Consider the following 19,219-nt stretch of genomic DNA (forward strand, 5'->3'; position numbering starts at 1 on the left):
TTTGAGATATTTGGCGAGAAAATGACGTAAACTAAAGTTTTTATACTTGAACGGTTCCGATCGAATGAAAATTGGGGAGAAGTAGTCAAAACAAAAAGGGCAAGAACTGTGGTGCTAAAAAATATGCATTTCCTGCTAATCAAAGACATTTTGAAACCCAGAAACGCTTTGGCTTGAATGTCCAGGGTGAGTTAAGTGTAGGGATGGTGGAGGGGTTCAAATCGGACGAGAAATATGGGAATTATGCAAGATAGAAAATTGGCCCATTCATTATCAATGGGGAAAAAGGCCAGAAAAATTTAGAATTCCTGGTAATCTGGAATATCTGGGAAGAGAAAAAAAATGTTTTTAATGATTCCCCAAAATGAACGTTTTGATATTTGAATGGTTCCAATCGGAAGAAAATGGGGAACATTTGTCAAAAGAAAAAAGGACTAAACATTATTTCAAATCCAGTGTGTTTAAAATCCGGAATCCTTGGTAATAAAAACAATGTTGGAACCCGGAAACACTTTGGCCTAAAGGTCCAGGGTGAGTGGAATGTGTGGATGGTGGAACGTTTTGAATCGGTTGAAAAATGTGGAAGTTGTGCATGTTAGAAAATTGGCCCATTCATTATCAACAGGAAAAATGTCCTGAAAAATCTAGAATTTCAAGTAATCTGCAATATCTTGGAAGAAAGAAAAGTTTTTTTAACGATTCTAAGTCAAGTAGAAACTTTTTTATACTTAAACGGTTAAAACAGTGGTATTTAAAATCCAGATTGTTTAAAATCCGGAATTCCTAATAATCAGGAACATTTTGGAACCCAGAAAGACTTTGGCTTGAATGTCCAGGGTGAGTCGAGCGTGTTATTGTGAAACGGATCGAATCTGGTGAAAAATGTGGGAGATGTCCAAGCTTGAAAATTGGACCATTCATTATCAATGAGAAACATGTCCTGGAAAACCTGGAATTCCTGGTAACCTGTGATTTTTTTCTGGAGGGAAGTCAGAATTTTAGAGTTCCTAGTCCTAAATTTCAACAGGAACGCCCCTCTAGGTTGGATTTCCTCCTCGGAGTTGGCTTCAAATGTCAACAATACTATGAGCTCCTATAAAAGCTGTTATTTGCACTTCTGAGTAGTTTTTGTCGCAATAAAGTAGCCATATATTCATATATTGTTGGACGTTTGTATATGGTAACGTTACTGTAGTTTTTTCTTCTGGTATATACATTCGGCATCGCTAGCAATAGCATCGGAGATGTCACAGATGTCTCCAAGTTGCTGGCTGAAGAGGATGTGGACATCCTTCCTTACATCAGATGGATGTCTCGTCAGTGCAGCAAAAATGAGAAAATAGGGGATAGTAATGTAAATGCTGCATGATGTTTTACTTATGAACCTCTGTGTAACATAAATATGTTGTCTTGCAGAGATCAGAGTCTGGATCAGACATGGGCTTTGGCCTGTTTTCACCCGTTGAGCTCAAGGTTTGTGTTTCCATGCTCCCCTTTTTGTCTTGCAGTATTATTATTTAGTTCACTTCCACACTCACAGGGAGAGGTTGAGCAAAATACAGATTATCTGATTGGGATATTAACAAAAACCGCAATATTTTGATTAAACCCTGGGAAAGACAGTAATACAACATCAATCACAAACCTATTTGGAGAGTAGCCTTTAACTCAACTAAAATCTGTGCAATTCGGTGTGAATGATGTTTGTGCAAGCCGTGGAAATGTGCGAGCCAAACTGAAATGCTTGAATGTTCAGTGTGAGTGGAGCGTGTGGATGTTGGAACGCTTGGAATCAGTTGAGAAATGCGGAATGTAGAAGTTTGTAAATTGGCCTTTCACTTTGAATTGCAAACTTTTCCTTGTATTTCCGGGTCTTTACGGAACTGGGAAATAGGCTGGCTTGAATGTCCTGAACCAAGGAAGTGTTTGGATGGTGGAATGGTTTCAAATCATTTAAAAAATATGGGATATGTATAATTTTGTATATTGCCCATTCATTTTCAATCGGGAGAAATTCCGGTTATTCCGGTAATTTTCAGAAAGGGAAAACATGCTCGCTTGAATGTCCGCTATGAGTGGGGTGTGGTAGAATCTGATGAGGAACGTGGGAGAAAATTTTCCTGTATAACGTGAAATTCCTAGTAATTTGAGATATTTGACGAGAAAATTACGTAAAAAAAGTTTTTATACTTGAACGGTTCCGATCGAATGAAAATTGGGGAGAAGTAGTCAAAAGAAAAAAAGGGCAAAAACAGTGGTGCTAAAAAATCTGCAATTCCTGTTAAAAAAATAAATTTTGGAACCCAGAAACGCTTTGGCTTGAATGTCCAGGGTGAGTGAAGTGTGGGGATGGTGGAGCAGTTCGAATCGGACGAGAAATATGGGAATTATGCAAGATAGAAAATTGGCCCATTCATTATCAATGGGGAAAATGTCCTGAAATTCTTTAATTAAAAAATTAAAAAAAAAATATATATATATATACACAAACCCTGTTTCCATATGAGTTGGGAAATTGTGTTAGATGTATATATAAACATACAATGATTTGCAAATCATTTTCAACCCATATTCAGTTGAATGAGCTACAAAGACAACATATTTGATGTTCAAACTGATAAACATTTCTTTTTTTTTGCAAATAATCATTAACTTTAGAATTTGATGCCAGCAACACGTGACAAAGAAGTTGGGAAAGGTGGCAATAAATACTAATAAAGTTGAGGAATGCTCATCAAACACTTATTTGGAACATCCCAAAGGTGTGCAGGCTATTTGGGAACAGGTTGGGTGCCATGATTGGGTATAAAAACAGCTTCCCAAAAAATGCTCAGCCTTTCACAAGAAAGGATGGGCCGAGGTACAACCCTTTGTCCACAACTGCGTGAGCAAATAGTTAAACAGTTTAAGAACAACATTTCTCAAAGTGCAGTTGCAAGAAATTTAGGGATTTTAACATCTACGGTCCATAATATCAATAGGTTCAGAGAATTTGGAGAAATCACTCCACGTAAGCGGCATGGCTGGAAAGCAACATAGAATGACCGTGACTTTCGATTCCTCAGACGGCACTGTATCAAAAACCAACATCAATCTCTAATGGATATCACCACATGGGCTCAGGAACACTTCAGAAAACCACTGTCACTAAATACATTTGGTCGCTACATCTGTAAGTGCAAATTAAATCTCTACTATGCAAAGCGAAAGCCATTTATCAACAACATCCAGAAACGCTGCCGGCTTCTCTGGGCCCGAGATCATCTAAAATGGACTCATGCAAATTGGAAAAGTGTTCTGTGGTCTTACGAGACCACATTTCAAATTGTTTTTGGAAACTGTGTCTTCCTGAACAAAGAGGAAAAAAAACATCCGGATTGTTATAGGCGCAAAGTTGAAAAGCCAGCTTCTGTGATGGTATGGGGGTGCATTAGTGCCCAAGGCATGGGTAACTTACACATCTGTGAAGGCACCATCAATGCTGAAAGGTACATACAGGTTTTGGAGCAACATATGTTGCCATCCAAGCAACGTTATCATGGACGCCCCTGCTTATTTCAACAAGACAATGCCAAGCCACGTGTTACAACAGCGTGGCTTCATTGTAAAAGAGTGCGGGTAAACCTGTGATGTGACAGGTTTTGAGACAAGAACTATAGTGATCCATGCTTGGTTATGATTTAAAGTCATATCCAACATTTGCGATGACTTTTTACTGTCAACTGAGTTTGTTTTTTTAATTATTTCTGCTGGTGGTGTGCCTCCAGATTTTTTCAACGGAAAAAATGTGCCCTGCCTCAAAAAAGGTTGAAAAACACTGCTCTAAACAACAGGGGCACTCAAGTGTTCTTAGGAATTTGCTGCAAATCTGTTTGCCTCCCAAGTATTGAACTGAGTTCAGGGTGCATGGGCGGATTTTGTCCCCCGGGCCGCCAGTTAAATATACCTGAAGTGCACCAATAAAATGAAAACAATAAAAAGCAAACAAATCACAATAACACCCCACCTGTCGTTTCAGGCTCCTCTCCTTGCTGATATGGATAGATTTTGCGGCTCTTACAGGGGATATATCCAGCAGGAACAGTCAGAGGCTGTTTCTCCTTTTCTTTTTCATAGATCTGAAGGAGCAAATGTTAACCGACCACAAATCAGCATGTCCACAAATCAGCATGTCCTCTGCTCCTCAACCGATCTGTCCATCCTTCCAACGGGAGCCATTGAAGAAAATGTACACCAACTTCCAATTGGCATGCCACCTCCACCTCCGCCCATCCATGCACCTTCTGATGCACCTTCTCTTAAAATCTGGCGTCAGTATCTTTCAAGGTCTGGCTCACCAGCCAGACCAGTCCCACCCCGCAACATAGCATCGACTCCTGAGACCGGTACACTTTTTAGGCGTTCATGTTACATGATCCAAAGTCCTGGTGTCGTTGCACAGTCGTCCACACCACTAGTCCCGTGTGGTAAATACGAAGGATTTCCTCAACAGTCCAGGCAGCCTAAAAATCGACTAAAGGCCATGTCTACAAACCAATTGGAGAATTCATCACCGGTAGGTTTTTCTTTCGGGGGCAAAGATGCGAGCGATCTCGAAAAAGCTGGCATCCCCCTTCCACTACCAAAATGAAAACAATAAAAAGCAAACAAATCATAATAACACCTCACCTGTCGTTTCAGGCTCCTCTCCTTGCTGATATGGATGGATTTTGGCGCTCTTACGCTATCCAGCAGGAACAGTCAGGGGCTGTTTCTCCTTTTCCTTTTCGTGGACCTGGAAGAGGAAATGTTAACCAACCACAAATCAGCATGTCCTCTGCTCCTCCACCCATCTGTCCATCCTTCCAGGCATCCCTTTCGACTGGAGCCAACAATGCAAATGTTGACCAACCTCCAATTGGCATGCCACCTCCACCTACGCCCATCCATCCATCTTCTGATGCTCCTCCACCTCCACCTCGTCCTCCTTTTAGAACCAGGCGTCAGTATGCTGATGCTTCTTCTTCTCCTCTTTCGGTGGGCAACATACAGCAAAAGCAAGGGAGAAAAGTGGATAAGATGTTTAAGCCATTTACGGGTTTTGGCTCTCTGCAATCTTTGGCCCCACCAAAATTTGCCGTTAGTAGAGGCGTTCAACCCAGTAGCAGAATGTTTAAAGCGCTCTCACAAGAGCATCTTCCCACAGAAGATAAAGATTTTGTATCAGAGGAGTGTTCTTTACCAGCCAAATCAGCTCCATCCAGCGAAGTAGCATCGCCTCCTACTATCGACACACTTTTTGGGGGTTTGATTGACGTAATGCAAGATTCTGTTGTGGTTGAAGAGTCACCCACACCACTATTCCTGTGTGGTTCACAAGCAGAATCTCTCCCAGAGCTCGGCCAGCAAAAAAATCGAGGCATTATTTCAATTCAATTGGCTAAGTCGTCACCAGTTGATTTTTCTTCCATGGGCCAGGAGGCACTCGACATCGTTTTGGAGGAAACACCTCGTCAGTTTAGGTAAGTGTCCAAAGAACCCAGCTGGCACAAGACATTAAAACAACATTGAGAACTTGTTTAACTGACGTTGAGCAACTCAAACCTAACGTTGAAACAACATGCTTTTTAACAACGTTATTCAATGCCAGGTTGTGATGTTGATTTGACCATTGAATTTTGGTAATTTCCCAACCAATATTTTACAATACAAATACAATGTTGAAACAACATGCTTTTTAACTTCGTTTATTCAATGTCAAGATGTGGCGTTGATCTGACCTTTGAAATTTGGTAATTTTCCATCCAATATTTTACAATACAAATACAATGTTAAAACAACATGTTTTTCGACAACATTTTATCAATGTTGGGTTCTGACGTTTATTTGACCATTGAAATGTGGTCTTTTTCCAACCAATATTCTACAACACAAATACAACGTTGAAACAACATACTTCATGACAACTTTTAATCAATGTTGGGTTCTGACGTTGATTAGACCATTGAAATATGGTAATTTCCCAACCAATATTCTACAACTCAAACATAACGTTGAAACAACATGCTTTCTGATGACGTTTATTCAATGTCAACTTGTGACGTCGATTTTACCATTGAAATTTGGTCATTTCCCAACCAACACTGTGGATTCAACGTTAGACACCTACCTTGTCTCAATTTACAAATACAACTATTTTGCAACGTTGTTTCAAAGTCAGTATAATCAACGTTTCAATATCCTTTGCCTGCTAGGATGCTTTCTAGAAACGTGTCAGGCCAGTAATGTATCTAAAAAGAGTCTAAAGGAGGTAATATCAGCGCCGTAATCCCACATTGACAATGTACAAATGTGTGTCACATGCAGGGATGTACTTATAATCCGCGGTAAAACCTCCCACGGTTAGTATTACCCGTGTAAATTCAAATTATCATAAGACCATGACTGATAACTCTTTGAGAAAGTCACAGACCCGTGACACCGCTCATTTACTGGAGAAGCAAGGTAGCACACGCTCGCTTAAATGCTAACATGAAAACAAGAGACATTAACGTCTTTCTCCATTAAAAGATGACATTGCCATATCTAAACTTATGTGAACAACTGATATAGTCAAGTTTGCACTTTACACCTACAAGCTGTGTTTTCTTAGAACAGAGAGATCAAGCAGTACTCGAAGCAACATGACAACAGGAAGTGAATTCAGGTGACATCACATAAACCGGACGTGACGCACCCAACACTCGTTTTTTTCTTTATCATTAAAAACCACTAAAACCTTTACAAATTAAAACGGGAGAAAATAAACATATTTAAACTCTTAAATAAAAATAATACAGCTTTTAAGTAGATTTAACCATATTAATATACAGAGTATTCTGCAAAGAAAGTATATTGTCTGGCAATCTATTTATTTATTTTAAATTTTTTTGTATAACTAGGTTTTAAATGCTTTTTGAGCAGATTCTACAATGTGATAGTAATGATTACTGTGATAATTTTGGTGACAATAACCTTGATGTGAAATTTTCCTATGGTTACATCATAGAAAAGGAACAGTACATATTAGATTTAGACTTAGAATTTGACAAACTTTAATGATCCACAAGGGAAATTGTTCCACATAGTAGCTCAGTTACAAAGGATGGAAAGTGTAAGAATGGAAAGGATAATGCAGGTATAAAGTACACTTACAATGTACCGCAGTAGCAATATAAAATATAACATATATGTAATATTTACATATAATATATACAGTATAAGATATATACTGATATCCATCCATCCATTTTCGACCGTTATACAGTATTATATGTTTGTATAATTTATACAAGTGGTAGAAAATGGATGGATGGATGGATATACAATATAACAATTACCATGTACAATATTGCAGTTTATGTAACAGCTGCAGCATAAAATAAAGAGTAGATCCAGCAAAAAATAGACATTGTAAACAAAGAGAGGTAGCTAACAAAGAAGCGGTCAGGTAATAGACAGAGATCCTCCATTGCTTTATGGCGAGTGATTATATAGCTGGATCGAGTGTGGAATGAAGGAGTTCTTGAAGCGAACACTGTGGGAACGAAACTGAAGGAGCCTGTTGGAGTATGAGCTCCGCTGTCCCTCAATTTTCTGGTGGAGTGGGTGGGCAGAATTGTCCATGATGGCGAGCAGTTTGTCCAGTGTCCTCTTGTCTGTCACTGACACAAATCCCTCCAACTGCGTGCCGATAGTTCCGGATGAGTTTGTCAATCCGGTTTAAGTCACTTTTGCTGGTGCTGCTCCCTCTACAAACCACTGCGAAGTGGAGGGCACTGGCCACAACAGACTGATAAAATATCTCAAACAGCTTGCTGTACACATTAAGGGACCTAAGTTTCCTCAGGTAAAAGAGTCTGCTTATGCCCTTCTTGTAAACAGTTTTGCTGTTGTTTTTCCAGTCGAGTCTGCTGTTTAGGTGGACTCCCAGGTACTTGTACTGCCCCACTAGTCCCACCTCCCGGCGCTGGATCTTGATGAGCTCCACAGGGGTCATTATCTTCTTGAAGTCGATGACCAGCTCCTTGGTCTTTTCCACATTAAGGATCAGATGATTTGCCTGAGACCTATTGGTCTCAGGCAGACAGGGAGCTCCACAGTCGCACAAACTGGGGCCTGTCAGACAAGTAATCAGTGATCCAGGAGGCAATGGATGAACTGACACTCATCCTGAGCAACATGTCACTCATCACAATTGGCTGAATGGTTTTAAAGGCACTGGAGAAATCAAAGAACATGATCCTAACAGTGCCCCTTCCACCATCCAGGTGAGAGTGAGCACGATGAAGCAGGTAGATAACAGCATCATCCACTCCTGTAGAGAGTCCAGGGAAGGATCCAGCACAAATTTCTCGAAGACCTTCATGACTAGAGACGTCAGGGCAACCGGTCTGAAGTCATTCAAGCCCGATAGGATGGGCTTCTTGGGCACCGGCACTATGCAGGATGTTTTCCCTAGTGCTGGTATCCGTTCTAACTTCAGACTCGGGTTGAAGTTAAAGTGCAGTATATCAGTTAGCTGAGCAGCACAAGTCCTAAGGACCCAAGGGTTGACTCGGTCAGGGCCTCCTGACTTGGCTAGGTTGAGTCTCTCCAGTTGTTGTCTCACATGACCAGATCTCAGACACACCGGGCTGACTTTTTCCGTGGGAGTGGAAGTGGGGAGGTAAGAAACAGCAGTGTCAGGCAACAGTGAAGGAGTTTGTAGATGGATGGTCAGGGGAGGTGTGAGGACAGGAGAAGTGGAGGGGAGGGGAGGGGCAGTAAGGGGTGCATTGCTAAATCTATTAATGTAAATATGTGAGATTATAGCCAATGGCTGATTTCTATCTCCAGTCATTCAGCAAGGCAATGTTAAAATTAACCCTCTGGAGACATTAGATTGTAATTATCTTCAAAATCAAACAAAAGCGTAAAGACATTTTGGATTTCAATGTTTTTTTTTTCTTTTTACTCAATTTTTTTTAACTTTTTACTCAATTTTTTACTCCTCAGCCTTCCCGGTAAGGTTTATTCAGGTGTACTGGAGAGGAGGCTACGCCGGATAGTCGAACCTCAGATTCAGGAGGAACAGTGTGGTTTTCGTCCTGGTCGTGGAACTGTGGACCAGCTCTATACTCTCCGCAGGGTTCTTGAGGATGCATGGGAGTTTTCCCAACCAGTCTACATGTGCTTTGTGGACTTGGATAAGGCATTCGACCGTGTCCCTCGGGAAGTCCTGTGGGGAGTGCTCAGAGAGTATGGGGTATCGGACTGTATTATTGTGGCGGTCCGCTCCCTGTACGATCAGTGCCAGAGCTTGGTCCGCATTGCCGGCAGTAAGTCGAACACATTTCCAGTGAGAGTTGCACTCCGCCAAGGCTGTCCTTTGTCACCGATTCTGTTCATAACTTTTATGGACAGAATTTCTAGGCGGGGTTCCGGTTTGGTGACCGCAGGATTAGGTCTCTGCTTTTTGCAGATGATGTGGTCCTGATGGCTCAGATGAAGCCATCAGGACCACATCATCTGCAAAAAGCAGAGACCTCACTTCCTGACGGTTGCACCAGGGAACACCGATGAAACCCAGCCTAGCAATTCCTGTCCATAAAGTTCTCCCTGAACAGAATCCGGGTTGGACAAGGACACTGCCCCATTGGCGGAGTGCAACTCTCACTGGGAGTCTGTGTTCACGAGTGAGGAAGAGTGGATCGTGAGATCGACAGGCGGATCGGTGCGGCGTCTTCAGTAATGCGGACGTTGTACCGATCCGTTGTGGTGAAGAAGGAGCTGAGCCGGAAGGCAAAGCTCTCAATTTACCGGTCGATCTACGTTCCCATCCTCACCTATGGTCATGAGCTTTGGGTCATGACCGAAAGGATAAGATAACGGGTACAAGCGGCCAAAATGAGTTTCCTCTGCCGTGTGGTGGGGCTCTCCCTTAGAGATAGAGTGAGAAGCTCTGCCATCCGGGAGGAACTCAAAGTAAAGCCGCTGCTCCTTCACATCGAGAGGAGCCAGATGAGGTGGTTCGGGCATCTGGTCAGGATGGCACCCGAACGCCTCCCTAGGGAGGTGTTTAGGGCACGTCCAACTGGTAGGAGGCCACGGGGAAGACCCAGGACACGTTGGGAAGACTATGTCTCCCGGCTGGCCTGGGAACGCCTCGGGATCCCCCGGGAAGAGCTAGACGAAGTGGCTGGGGAAAGGGAAGTCTGGGTTTCCCTGCTTAGGTTGTTGCCCCCGCGACCCGACCTCGGCTAAGCGGAAGAAGATGGATGGATGGATGGACTCAATTTTTTTTACTCAAGTTGCTCAATTAACTTAAGTCCTAAACAAAAATATCAAACATGTAGTGTTTGTATTTTTGTTTATATTTTTACACCTTTGAAGGCTTTTGATCAGATAATGTCAGAGGTTTAAATGAGTAAAGTAACTTTTGTTCAACGTTCCCTCTAATGCAGTATTCCATTTGTCTGACAAGCTCCCCGAGGGTTCCTTAACAGCCGTCATTTACCTAATATTATTTATAATACACATGATTTGGCCGACTTGACAATAAAAATGAAAAAAATATTGTTTTTCATGAGCGAAATGTTGGGTAGGGATCCTGCTGTGGAAGAATTTTAAGACAGGTACTCCTTTTAGAGATCACACCTTAAACTTTAAAGCATTCACATTTTGCACAATGAAATGTGCGCTATAGCACAAGCATGGGATACAGTGTACAATGTTTTGTCTGTAAAATACAGTAAATACAAAGTTTGTATCAACATAGTGCTGGTAGTGCTATGTTACCAACTTAAACAAGTTGAAAAACTTATTCGGGTGTTACCATTTAGTGGTCAATTGTACATAATATGTACTGAACTGTGCAATCTACTAATAAAAGTTTAAATTAATCAAAAACATTTATGTAATCTTGTAACAACCATCCATCCATCCATTTTTTACTGCTTGTCCCTTTTGGGGTTGCGGGGGGTCGCTGGAGCATATCTCAGCTACAATCGGGCGGAAGGCACCTCATCGCAGGGCCAACAGAGATAGACAACATTCACACTCACATTCACACACCAGGGCCAATTTAGTGTTGCCAATCAATCTATCCCCAGGTGCATGACTTTGGAGGTGGGAGGGAGCCGGAGTACCCGGAGGGAACCCACGCAGTCACGGGGAGAACATGAAAACCCCACTCAGAAAGATACCGAGCCCGGGATTGAACTCAGGACTACTCTGGACCTTCGTATTGTGAGGCAGATGCATTAACACCTCTCTTCCACCGTGCTGCCCACTCGCTCTTGTAACAGCATTTCATTATTAATATTCATAAATTAACATTATTTTTACATGACACTAGAACAGTGGTTCTTAACCTTGTTGGAAGTACCGAATCCCACAAGTTTCGTATGCGCATTCACCAAACCCTTCTTTAGTGAAAAATAAAATGTTTATTTTTTTTAAATTCAAGATAAAGTTATGTGTTTTTACTGATGCACAAATCATCACCTTGTTCAAATAAAAAAAACTTACACAGTGCATTAAATCACAACAAATTACACACCTGGAAATCAGTGTGACTTCTGCTGTTGCCTTTGAGGACCACTTCAGATAAGCATGGGTTCACCTTGGCAAGTGCCACTCTCATAATTTTCACAGCAAAGTCTGTTCCTTTTCTTTGTTTTCCACCCAGACATACAATACTAGTACACAGCTCATGAAAAAACAATATTTTTTGTTATTGTCATTGTAAGTGGGCCAAAACACTTACATCAGAATATAACCTCATGGAAATGACTGCTGTCATTTGATTAGAACCGAAATCTCCCGAAATTCAGGCAGAGCTGGAGGCCACGCCCCCTCCAGCTCCATGAGGACCTGAGTGACGTGTCGACAGCCTGTTTTCACTTCCGCTTTCCCACGATATAAACAGCGTGCCTGCCCAATGACGTTATAACTGTAGAATGATCGAGGGTGGGTTCTTGGTTTTCTTATATGGGTTTATTGTTAGGCAGTTTCATTAACGTCCTCCCAGCGCGGTAACAACACACAACAGCAGTCACGTTTTCGTCTACCGTGAAGCAGTTTGTCTGCCGTAAACAGCACAATACTGCCATCTACTGTACATGCATATGTGACAATAACATCTACGGCTTTTAGAGAGTGCAGTGCACAACTGGAAGATATATACAGCATGTTCAGCATGGTTAGAAAAATAGTGACAGAGAGAGAATAGAACAAGGATGGACAATTCAACCCTTAACTCAACAATGAGTAGATGAGTGTTATGTGTGTATACGTGTAAATAAATGAACATTGAAATTCAAGTATTTCTCTTTTATATATATATAATATGAAAATTTTGACTTGGGGAATTCTAGCTGTGTTTACCATGAATTGATTAACGTGGACCCCTACTTAAACAAGTTGAAAAACTTATTCGGGTGTTACCATTTAGTGGTCAATTGTACGGAATGTGTACTGAACTGTGCAATCTAATAATAAAAGTTTCAATCAATCAATCAAAAACTGTAAACATACTCCTCCCCTCTTAATGAAGCTCCTGCCCCAACCACGCAAACCCCACCACCACCTCCCTAAATCGGAGGTCTCAAAGTTGGCAAGTATGGATTAGAACAATAAAACATTTAACTTGTTATTTAGTGAGGTTTGGGACAGGTGTGCTGCTGGTGTGGCCACAGTGCATGTGCACGTATAACGTCGCTCACATGTGCTCCACTGAATGCTCGAGGAGTTTTTGCCTTTGCTCACGCTTATGGAAAATTAGAGGGAACTTTGTTTGGGGGTATCCATAATACGCCGATAGGGACAAGTTTTTATTTACAAGATGAGTGAGGTGTGCCTTGACCTGCGTGGCTGAGGCTCCGCCGAACCCCTGAGGCCGACTCACCGAACCCCTAGGGTTCGATCGAACCCAGGTTGAAAACCACTGCACTAGAATAAGCTCACATCTGATTGTGTAGATTGGGGGTAGATGTAGTAAATAGGAGTTAGCATGCAGAATTTAATTATTTTAACTGCTTTTGTTGCTATAAACTAGCGTGCAAAACAGCAACACGCACACGTAACTTGCTGTTAATGACATTGTCTGCGTGACAACCACATCATTGTGTTGGGTTGGATTTTGGATTTTGTGCGCTGCATATATTTTTTCCATGTGTTGAAGACACAGGTGGAGTGCACATTTGCGCAGGCGCGCACCTTCGAGGTGGCATTGCTAATGTTATGCAAATGTACACTAATTTAGGACCGAGCAGGGGGCTCCATCTAGTGGTACGCCAAAGAACCACCTAATTAAATATTCAAAAGCAGTATAACAGTGGCCAAAAAAATACTTGTTAGATCAGGGGTCGGGAACCTTTTTGGCTGAGAGAGCCATACAAGCCAAATATTTTAAAAAGTATTTCCGTGTGAGCCATATAATATTTTTTTAAAGACTGAATACAACTAAATGCATGCATTTTTAAGTAGGACCAATACTTTTAGAGTATAATAAGTCTTTTTAATAACACTGTTATTCTGAAGCCAAACAACAATAAATAAAATACTTCTCACCATTAATGCTACTTCTTGAACAGGTGCGGTAGAAACCAGATGGATGGATTAAAATGCATGAGAATGTTTTATATTTTGAACGTTATTTTTGACACTGTGATTACCTGTTATGTGCGGATCAAGGAATGGACCCCAGGATGCAGAGACGGGAGGCCAGGTTGGATTATAACAAAATAATAATTTAATCAGTCCGAAAATACAACTAAAGGCGATGGAGGCATAAGTGCACACCATGGGGAAAAAAACACTCTAGCAAGTCACTCACTCAGTGGAAGGCAGGGGAATTAGCCTGTGTGCACTGGCGCACAAAACATCCAACACAAAGATCCTCTCAACCTCAGGGAGACTAGGAAGCAAACACAAAGAGGTGAGGAATAGTAGGAGTAAGGTAAAACCACATACCAAGTCTGGTGAGGAAAAGTGGGCGTCTTGCACGTGGAAGGTACAGGAGACAATGACCGGCAGGGAACAGCTGGCGGTGACAAACTTAAATAGTACTGGGTAGTGATTTGTTGCAGGTGTGCCTCGCTGGGGACTAATTACTGAAGCGGAAACAGGAAAAGACAGGCAAATGGCAAAACACAACAATTACCAGCGGAATTATTCATTACTTATCCTGTTAAGCAATGTCAGCTAAGATTTATCTGAGAGCCAGATGCAGTCATCAAAAGAGCCGCATCTGGCTCCAGAGCCTTTGGTTCCCTACCCCTGTGTTAGATCAAGCCTATGCCTGTTTTTAATGAACACCTGGGCCTACTTCGCTCCCGTATTTTCTAATATTGGTCATTATGGTGATACTTGGAGAGCCAAGTGTTTTCTATTTTCACCTATTTAGTGAAAATAGTTGGAGAACCACTGCCTTAGAGTGTTATAACTCAGTACATGGCACATTCTAATGGTAGCATGCTAACTGTTGTAGCTAATTTTGCAACTGTACACGTCAGAGTCATATAGCTTGTTGTGTGACATCATTTGATCAAAAATGACTCAAAAATTCAATTCATGTTGTCAAAATATTAGATTATTTATAGATGAATCACACTTTTCCATTTTGAGTATTTGCATTATTGTGTACATAACTTAAGTGCACTGTAAAAGAGATCCCAATATTTGAACACAAATGCAATTTTAGAGTCATGATGTAAACAGGATTTTTTCTAATTGTGTTACTTGAATGTGCATTCTTAACTTGTTCAAAACCTGGTAAAAGTTTTATCCAAAGTACCGTCTGGGTTTATTTTGAATTTAGTCACCTTGCTCATCTTTGCACTGACGTATGCTTTGACCTGATGTGACCTTGCAGGGTTAAGCTCAATAATGAAATCAATTGTGTGATTTATCTGTATATATAGATGATTAATACTGTGAAGGTTGTGATTAATCACATGAGCCAACTAGTTGTTTTCGACAGCCCAATTTATTTTGTTTTCTACTCTGTTGAATGCCTTTTCATCAGATAATGTCACAGGTTTAAACTGGTAACATAACTCCTGTTTTGCAAATGTAGACCCATTTAAAAGTGTGATGAAAAGGAATTCAAAGGGTTTAAAAAAATTAAAAAAAACATTACATGCTTCCTAGTTTTGTGTAGAGCTGACGTTGATTGAGAAGTTTGAGCAAAAGGTAGTTAAAAAAATGATATAAATGTTTTTGTACCCTTTAAAAATGGAGGACTTATATGTCCTGTTTGGCTTTGGGGTGTTGTGGAATAACTGCCAGTGGATCCTACATTTGTAAAAGAGTTTGACATAAAAAAAAAACCTCTCTTAGGAGACGATAGGATAGACCAGTGGTTCTTAAATGGGGGTACGCGTACCCCTGGGGGTACTTGAAGGTATGCCAAGGGGTACGTGAGATTTTTTTTAAATATTCTAAAAATAGCAAAATTTCAAAAATCCTTTATAAATATATTTATTGAATAATACTTGAACAAAATAAGAATGTAAGTTCATAAACTGTGAAATGAAATGCAACAATGCAATATTCAGTGGGGACAGCTAGATTTTTTGTGGACATGTTCCATAAATATTGATGTTATAGATTTCTTTTTTTGTAAAGAAATGTTTAAAATTCAGTTGATGAATCCAGATGGATCTCTATTACAATTCCCAAAAAGGGCACTTTAAGTTGATAACTTTTATGTGTAGAAATCTTTATTTATAATAGAATCACTTTTTTTTCAACAAGTTTTTAGTTATTTTTAAATCTTTTTTTCCCAAATAGTTCAAGAAAGAGCACTACAAATGAGCAATATTTTTGCACTGTTATACAATTTAATAAATCAGAAACTGATGACATAGTGCTGTATTTTACTTCATCTCTTTTTTTCAACCAAAAATGCTTTGCTCTTATTAGCAGGTACTTAAATTAAAAAAAATGTTCACAAGGGGTACATCACTGAAAAAAGGTTGAGAACCACTGGGATAGACTATGGTTGCAGTGAAGATTCAAAAAGTCCACAAAAATAAGGTAAAAATACATTAAAATGAGGGAAACATTAAAGAACAAAAAATGCATTAAAAACCACAGACCTGATGCCAATTCAGCGACGCCATTTGTACGTACAGCTACAAAAGCAAAAACCAAACAATGAGCAATATGTAATACATATTGTGTACATACAGTTGCTGCATGCATAGATAAACAACAAAATAAAACAGAACAAAAATACCATTCTATGAACAATATGTACCTAATCATTTGGATACAATAGGCTATAAATAAGTGTATAAAAGTCGGATGTTCTCTTTCAGTAGGAAAGGGATTCAAATTGGAATTGCCACAAAACACATTTTAAGATATTTAACACTCTACTACCACCTGACAGCTCAAGTGGATAGTGCAAGCCCTAAATTCGTCACGTTCTATGTGTCAGGTAAACCGCCACGAATGGGGGCATATGAATCCTCTTTCAGGTGCACGCTTCTGATGAGACTGTTTTGTAGAAGCAGATAGATAAGCAAAACATCTGAAGCAGTGTAATATATTTGTTTACATGTGCGTGTAATCAGCATTGATCACATGCCACTGTTTGGTGTTTTTAGCAGGCCCGAAGTGTCAGCAGACGGTCAACCAGTCCTGTTGAAATGGCCGAGGCTCTTCCAGATGCAACATGCGGTAAGACCACACCCGTGCAACGTGTTGACATCGGTGGATACAGCCTCTTTTCTTTGCAATATGACACTACAGGAGTAAGTAAAGCAGAGCCTGGTATCACTTATACCCATACAGATGCTTAGGCAGGGTTGGGAAATGACTAATATTCTACTTACTAGAGGGGTGCATCTCTACCTTCAGTGGGGATCCAATATGAATCTTAATACGTAGGTTACGACACGATTCACTAACAATACTTTTCAAAACATGGCAATTCGATGCAGGTGTAAGAAAATTAACTGTATTGTGTCAGAACAATGTCACGTGTTCATTCTTTAAATAGACACAGCATAACAGGTGGTTCCTGTATTATTAGCAAATAGTTGAACCCTCAACTTCAAGGCATTACAATCCTTAAACTTAAAGAAAAGAAGACGTCTGAGCTAGAAAATGCAAATTATGATTAGAACTGTACATTAATTTGTTTCTGTTCATTCTTAGTTTAGTTGTACTCTTATTTTTTCAACAAAACCCAAAACCAGTGAAGTTGGCACATTGTGTAAATGGTAAATAAAAATAGAATACAATGAATTGCAAATCCTTTTCAACTTGTATTCAATTGAATAGACTGCAAAGACAACATGTTTAATGTTCAATTTGAGAAATTTCATTTTTTTGCAAATAATCATTGACTTAGAATTTAAAAGCAGCAACACATTGCAAAAAAGTTGGCATGGGGGCATTTTTACCACTGTGTTACATGGCCTTTCCTTTTAACAACACTCAGTATATGTTTGGGAACTGAGGAGACCTATTTATGAAGCTTTTCAGGTGGAATTATTTCCCATTTTTGCTTGATGTACAGCTTAAGTTGTTCAACAGTCCGGGGTCTCCATTGTGGTATTTTACGCTTCATAATGCGCCACACATTTTCAATGGGAGACAGGTCTGGACTTCAGGCAGGCCAGTCTAGTACCCACACTCTTTTACTACAAAGCCACACTGTTGTAACACTGGAATGGGATGGACTACATTGTGATTGCACTTAAAAGTACAAGGAAATGTTTTTTCAGTAAAAGATGTCTACCAGCAGACATTCACCGCTTGAGAGGAAAGACTCACAGCAGCTCTGCTTGTACGTTGAGAACATTAAAGTGATACGCACTTCCATGTTTCCAAACATCCCAAAACAAAATACCGTATTTTTCGGACTATAAGTTGCAGTTTTTTTCATAGTTTCGCCGGGGGTGCGACATATACTCCGGAGCGACTTATGTGTGAAATTATTAACACATTACTGTAAAATATCGAATAATATTATTTATCTCATTCGCGGAAGAGACGAAGAAAATGTCAGCAATCGTCACACACACGTCAGCAATCGCCAAACACACGTCAACCAATAAGAATTCGGCGGATGAGGTTCATGGCAGAAGTGCATTGTGGGTCATGGAATGCTAACTGCTATATGCTACTGCCGTAGCTATTAAAATGGATCATCTAATCGTTGGCGGTAACTTATAAAAACTGAGAAGGGCTGAACAAAAATGGCACCAAAAAGGAGATCATGTACTGCAGATTACAAGCTGAACGGAGTGAAATATGCAGCAGAAAACGACAAGAGTAAGTGGCGCGTACCTTTTGGAGTTGACAGAGTTGTTTAGAAGCGACATCGAGGAAGAAGATTTCATGGGATTCTTTGATTAGGGGTGACAGATCGTTTGGTAAAGTTATAGCATGTTCTATATGTTATAGTTTTTTGAATGACTCTTACCATAATATGTTACGTCAACATACCAGGCACCTTCTCAGTTGGTTATTTATGTGTCATATAACGTACACTTATTCAGCCTGTTCTTCACTATTCTTCATTTATTTTAAATTGCCTTTCAAATGTCTATTCTTGGTGTTGGATTTTATCAAATAAATTTCCCTCAAAAATGCGACTTATACTCCAGTGCGACGTATATATGTTTTTTTCCTTCATTATGCATTTTCAGCTGGTGGGACGTATACTCTGGAGCGACTTATAACCCTAAAAATACGGTACTAGATTTGTTGTTAGTCGCTTTTGAGATAGAAAGTCATTAAGAGGATTTGGAAAGATTCTGGATTCAGCGAGGTCGCGAAGTTATTATCTTGGTAAAGTTGCGTTTCTTATATGGGATGTGTTTCTGCCGAGGTGTCCAGAAAGATTCCATCCAGCGAATGCTACATTTGCAGGTGCACTGTTGATATTTGTGTGTTGCAGGACGGTTACTGGGACGTGACGGCAAAGTTGGGCGAGTGCGTGGGCGTCGACCTGGACGTCCTTACCAACGACTTCCTGAAAAGCAAAGGCATCCGCTCGCTCGGTGAGAGACGCTCGCGCCGCCATAGGCCGAGCCGGTCAAGTGACGTGCTGTGGTGTTGCGCAGGTGTGAGGGCCCACGCTGACATCCTCAAGCTGCTGGCGACTCTTCTCGTGCTGCAGCTGATGAGGTTGGAGAAGCTGCCAGAAGGCCTGCTGCTGCGCACGCTGTTTACGTTGGAGGAACCCCCCAGCAGGTAA

The 19,219-nt window shown here is 40.6% G+C and overlaps 1 protein-coding gene across 1 annotated transcript in view; it reads left to right on the forward strand.

Moving 5' to 3' along the window:
- parp4 (poly (ADP-ribose) polymerase family, member 4) overlaps window positions 1–19,219 on the forward strand; it is a 102,792-nt gene that overhangs the window by 79,709 nt on the left and 3,864 nt on the right. The window contains 6 exon segments of the mRNA XM_061879528.1: window positions 1,417–1,473; window positions 4,019–4,555; window positions 4,681–5,501; window positions 16,617–16,689; window positions 18,920–19,022; window positions 19,086–19,215. Of these exon segments, the coding sequence (XP_061735512.1) occupies window positions 1,417–1,473; window positions 4,019–4,555; window positions 4,681–5,501; window positions 16,617–16,689; window positions 18,920–19,022; window positions 19,086–19,215 (1,721 nt within the window).

This window comes from Nerophis ophidion, linkage group LG19, assembly GCF_033978795.1.
Source record: "Nerophis ophidion isolate RoL-2023_Sa linkage group LG19, RoL_Noph_v1.0, whole genome shotgun sequence".
NCBI lineage: Eukaryota > Metazoa > Chordata > Actinopteri > Syngnathiformes > Syngnathidae > Nerophis > Nerophis ophidion.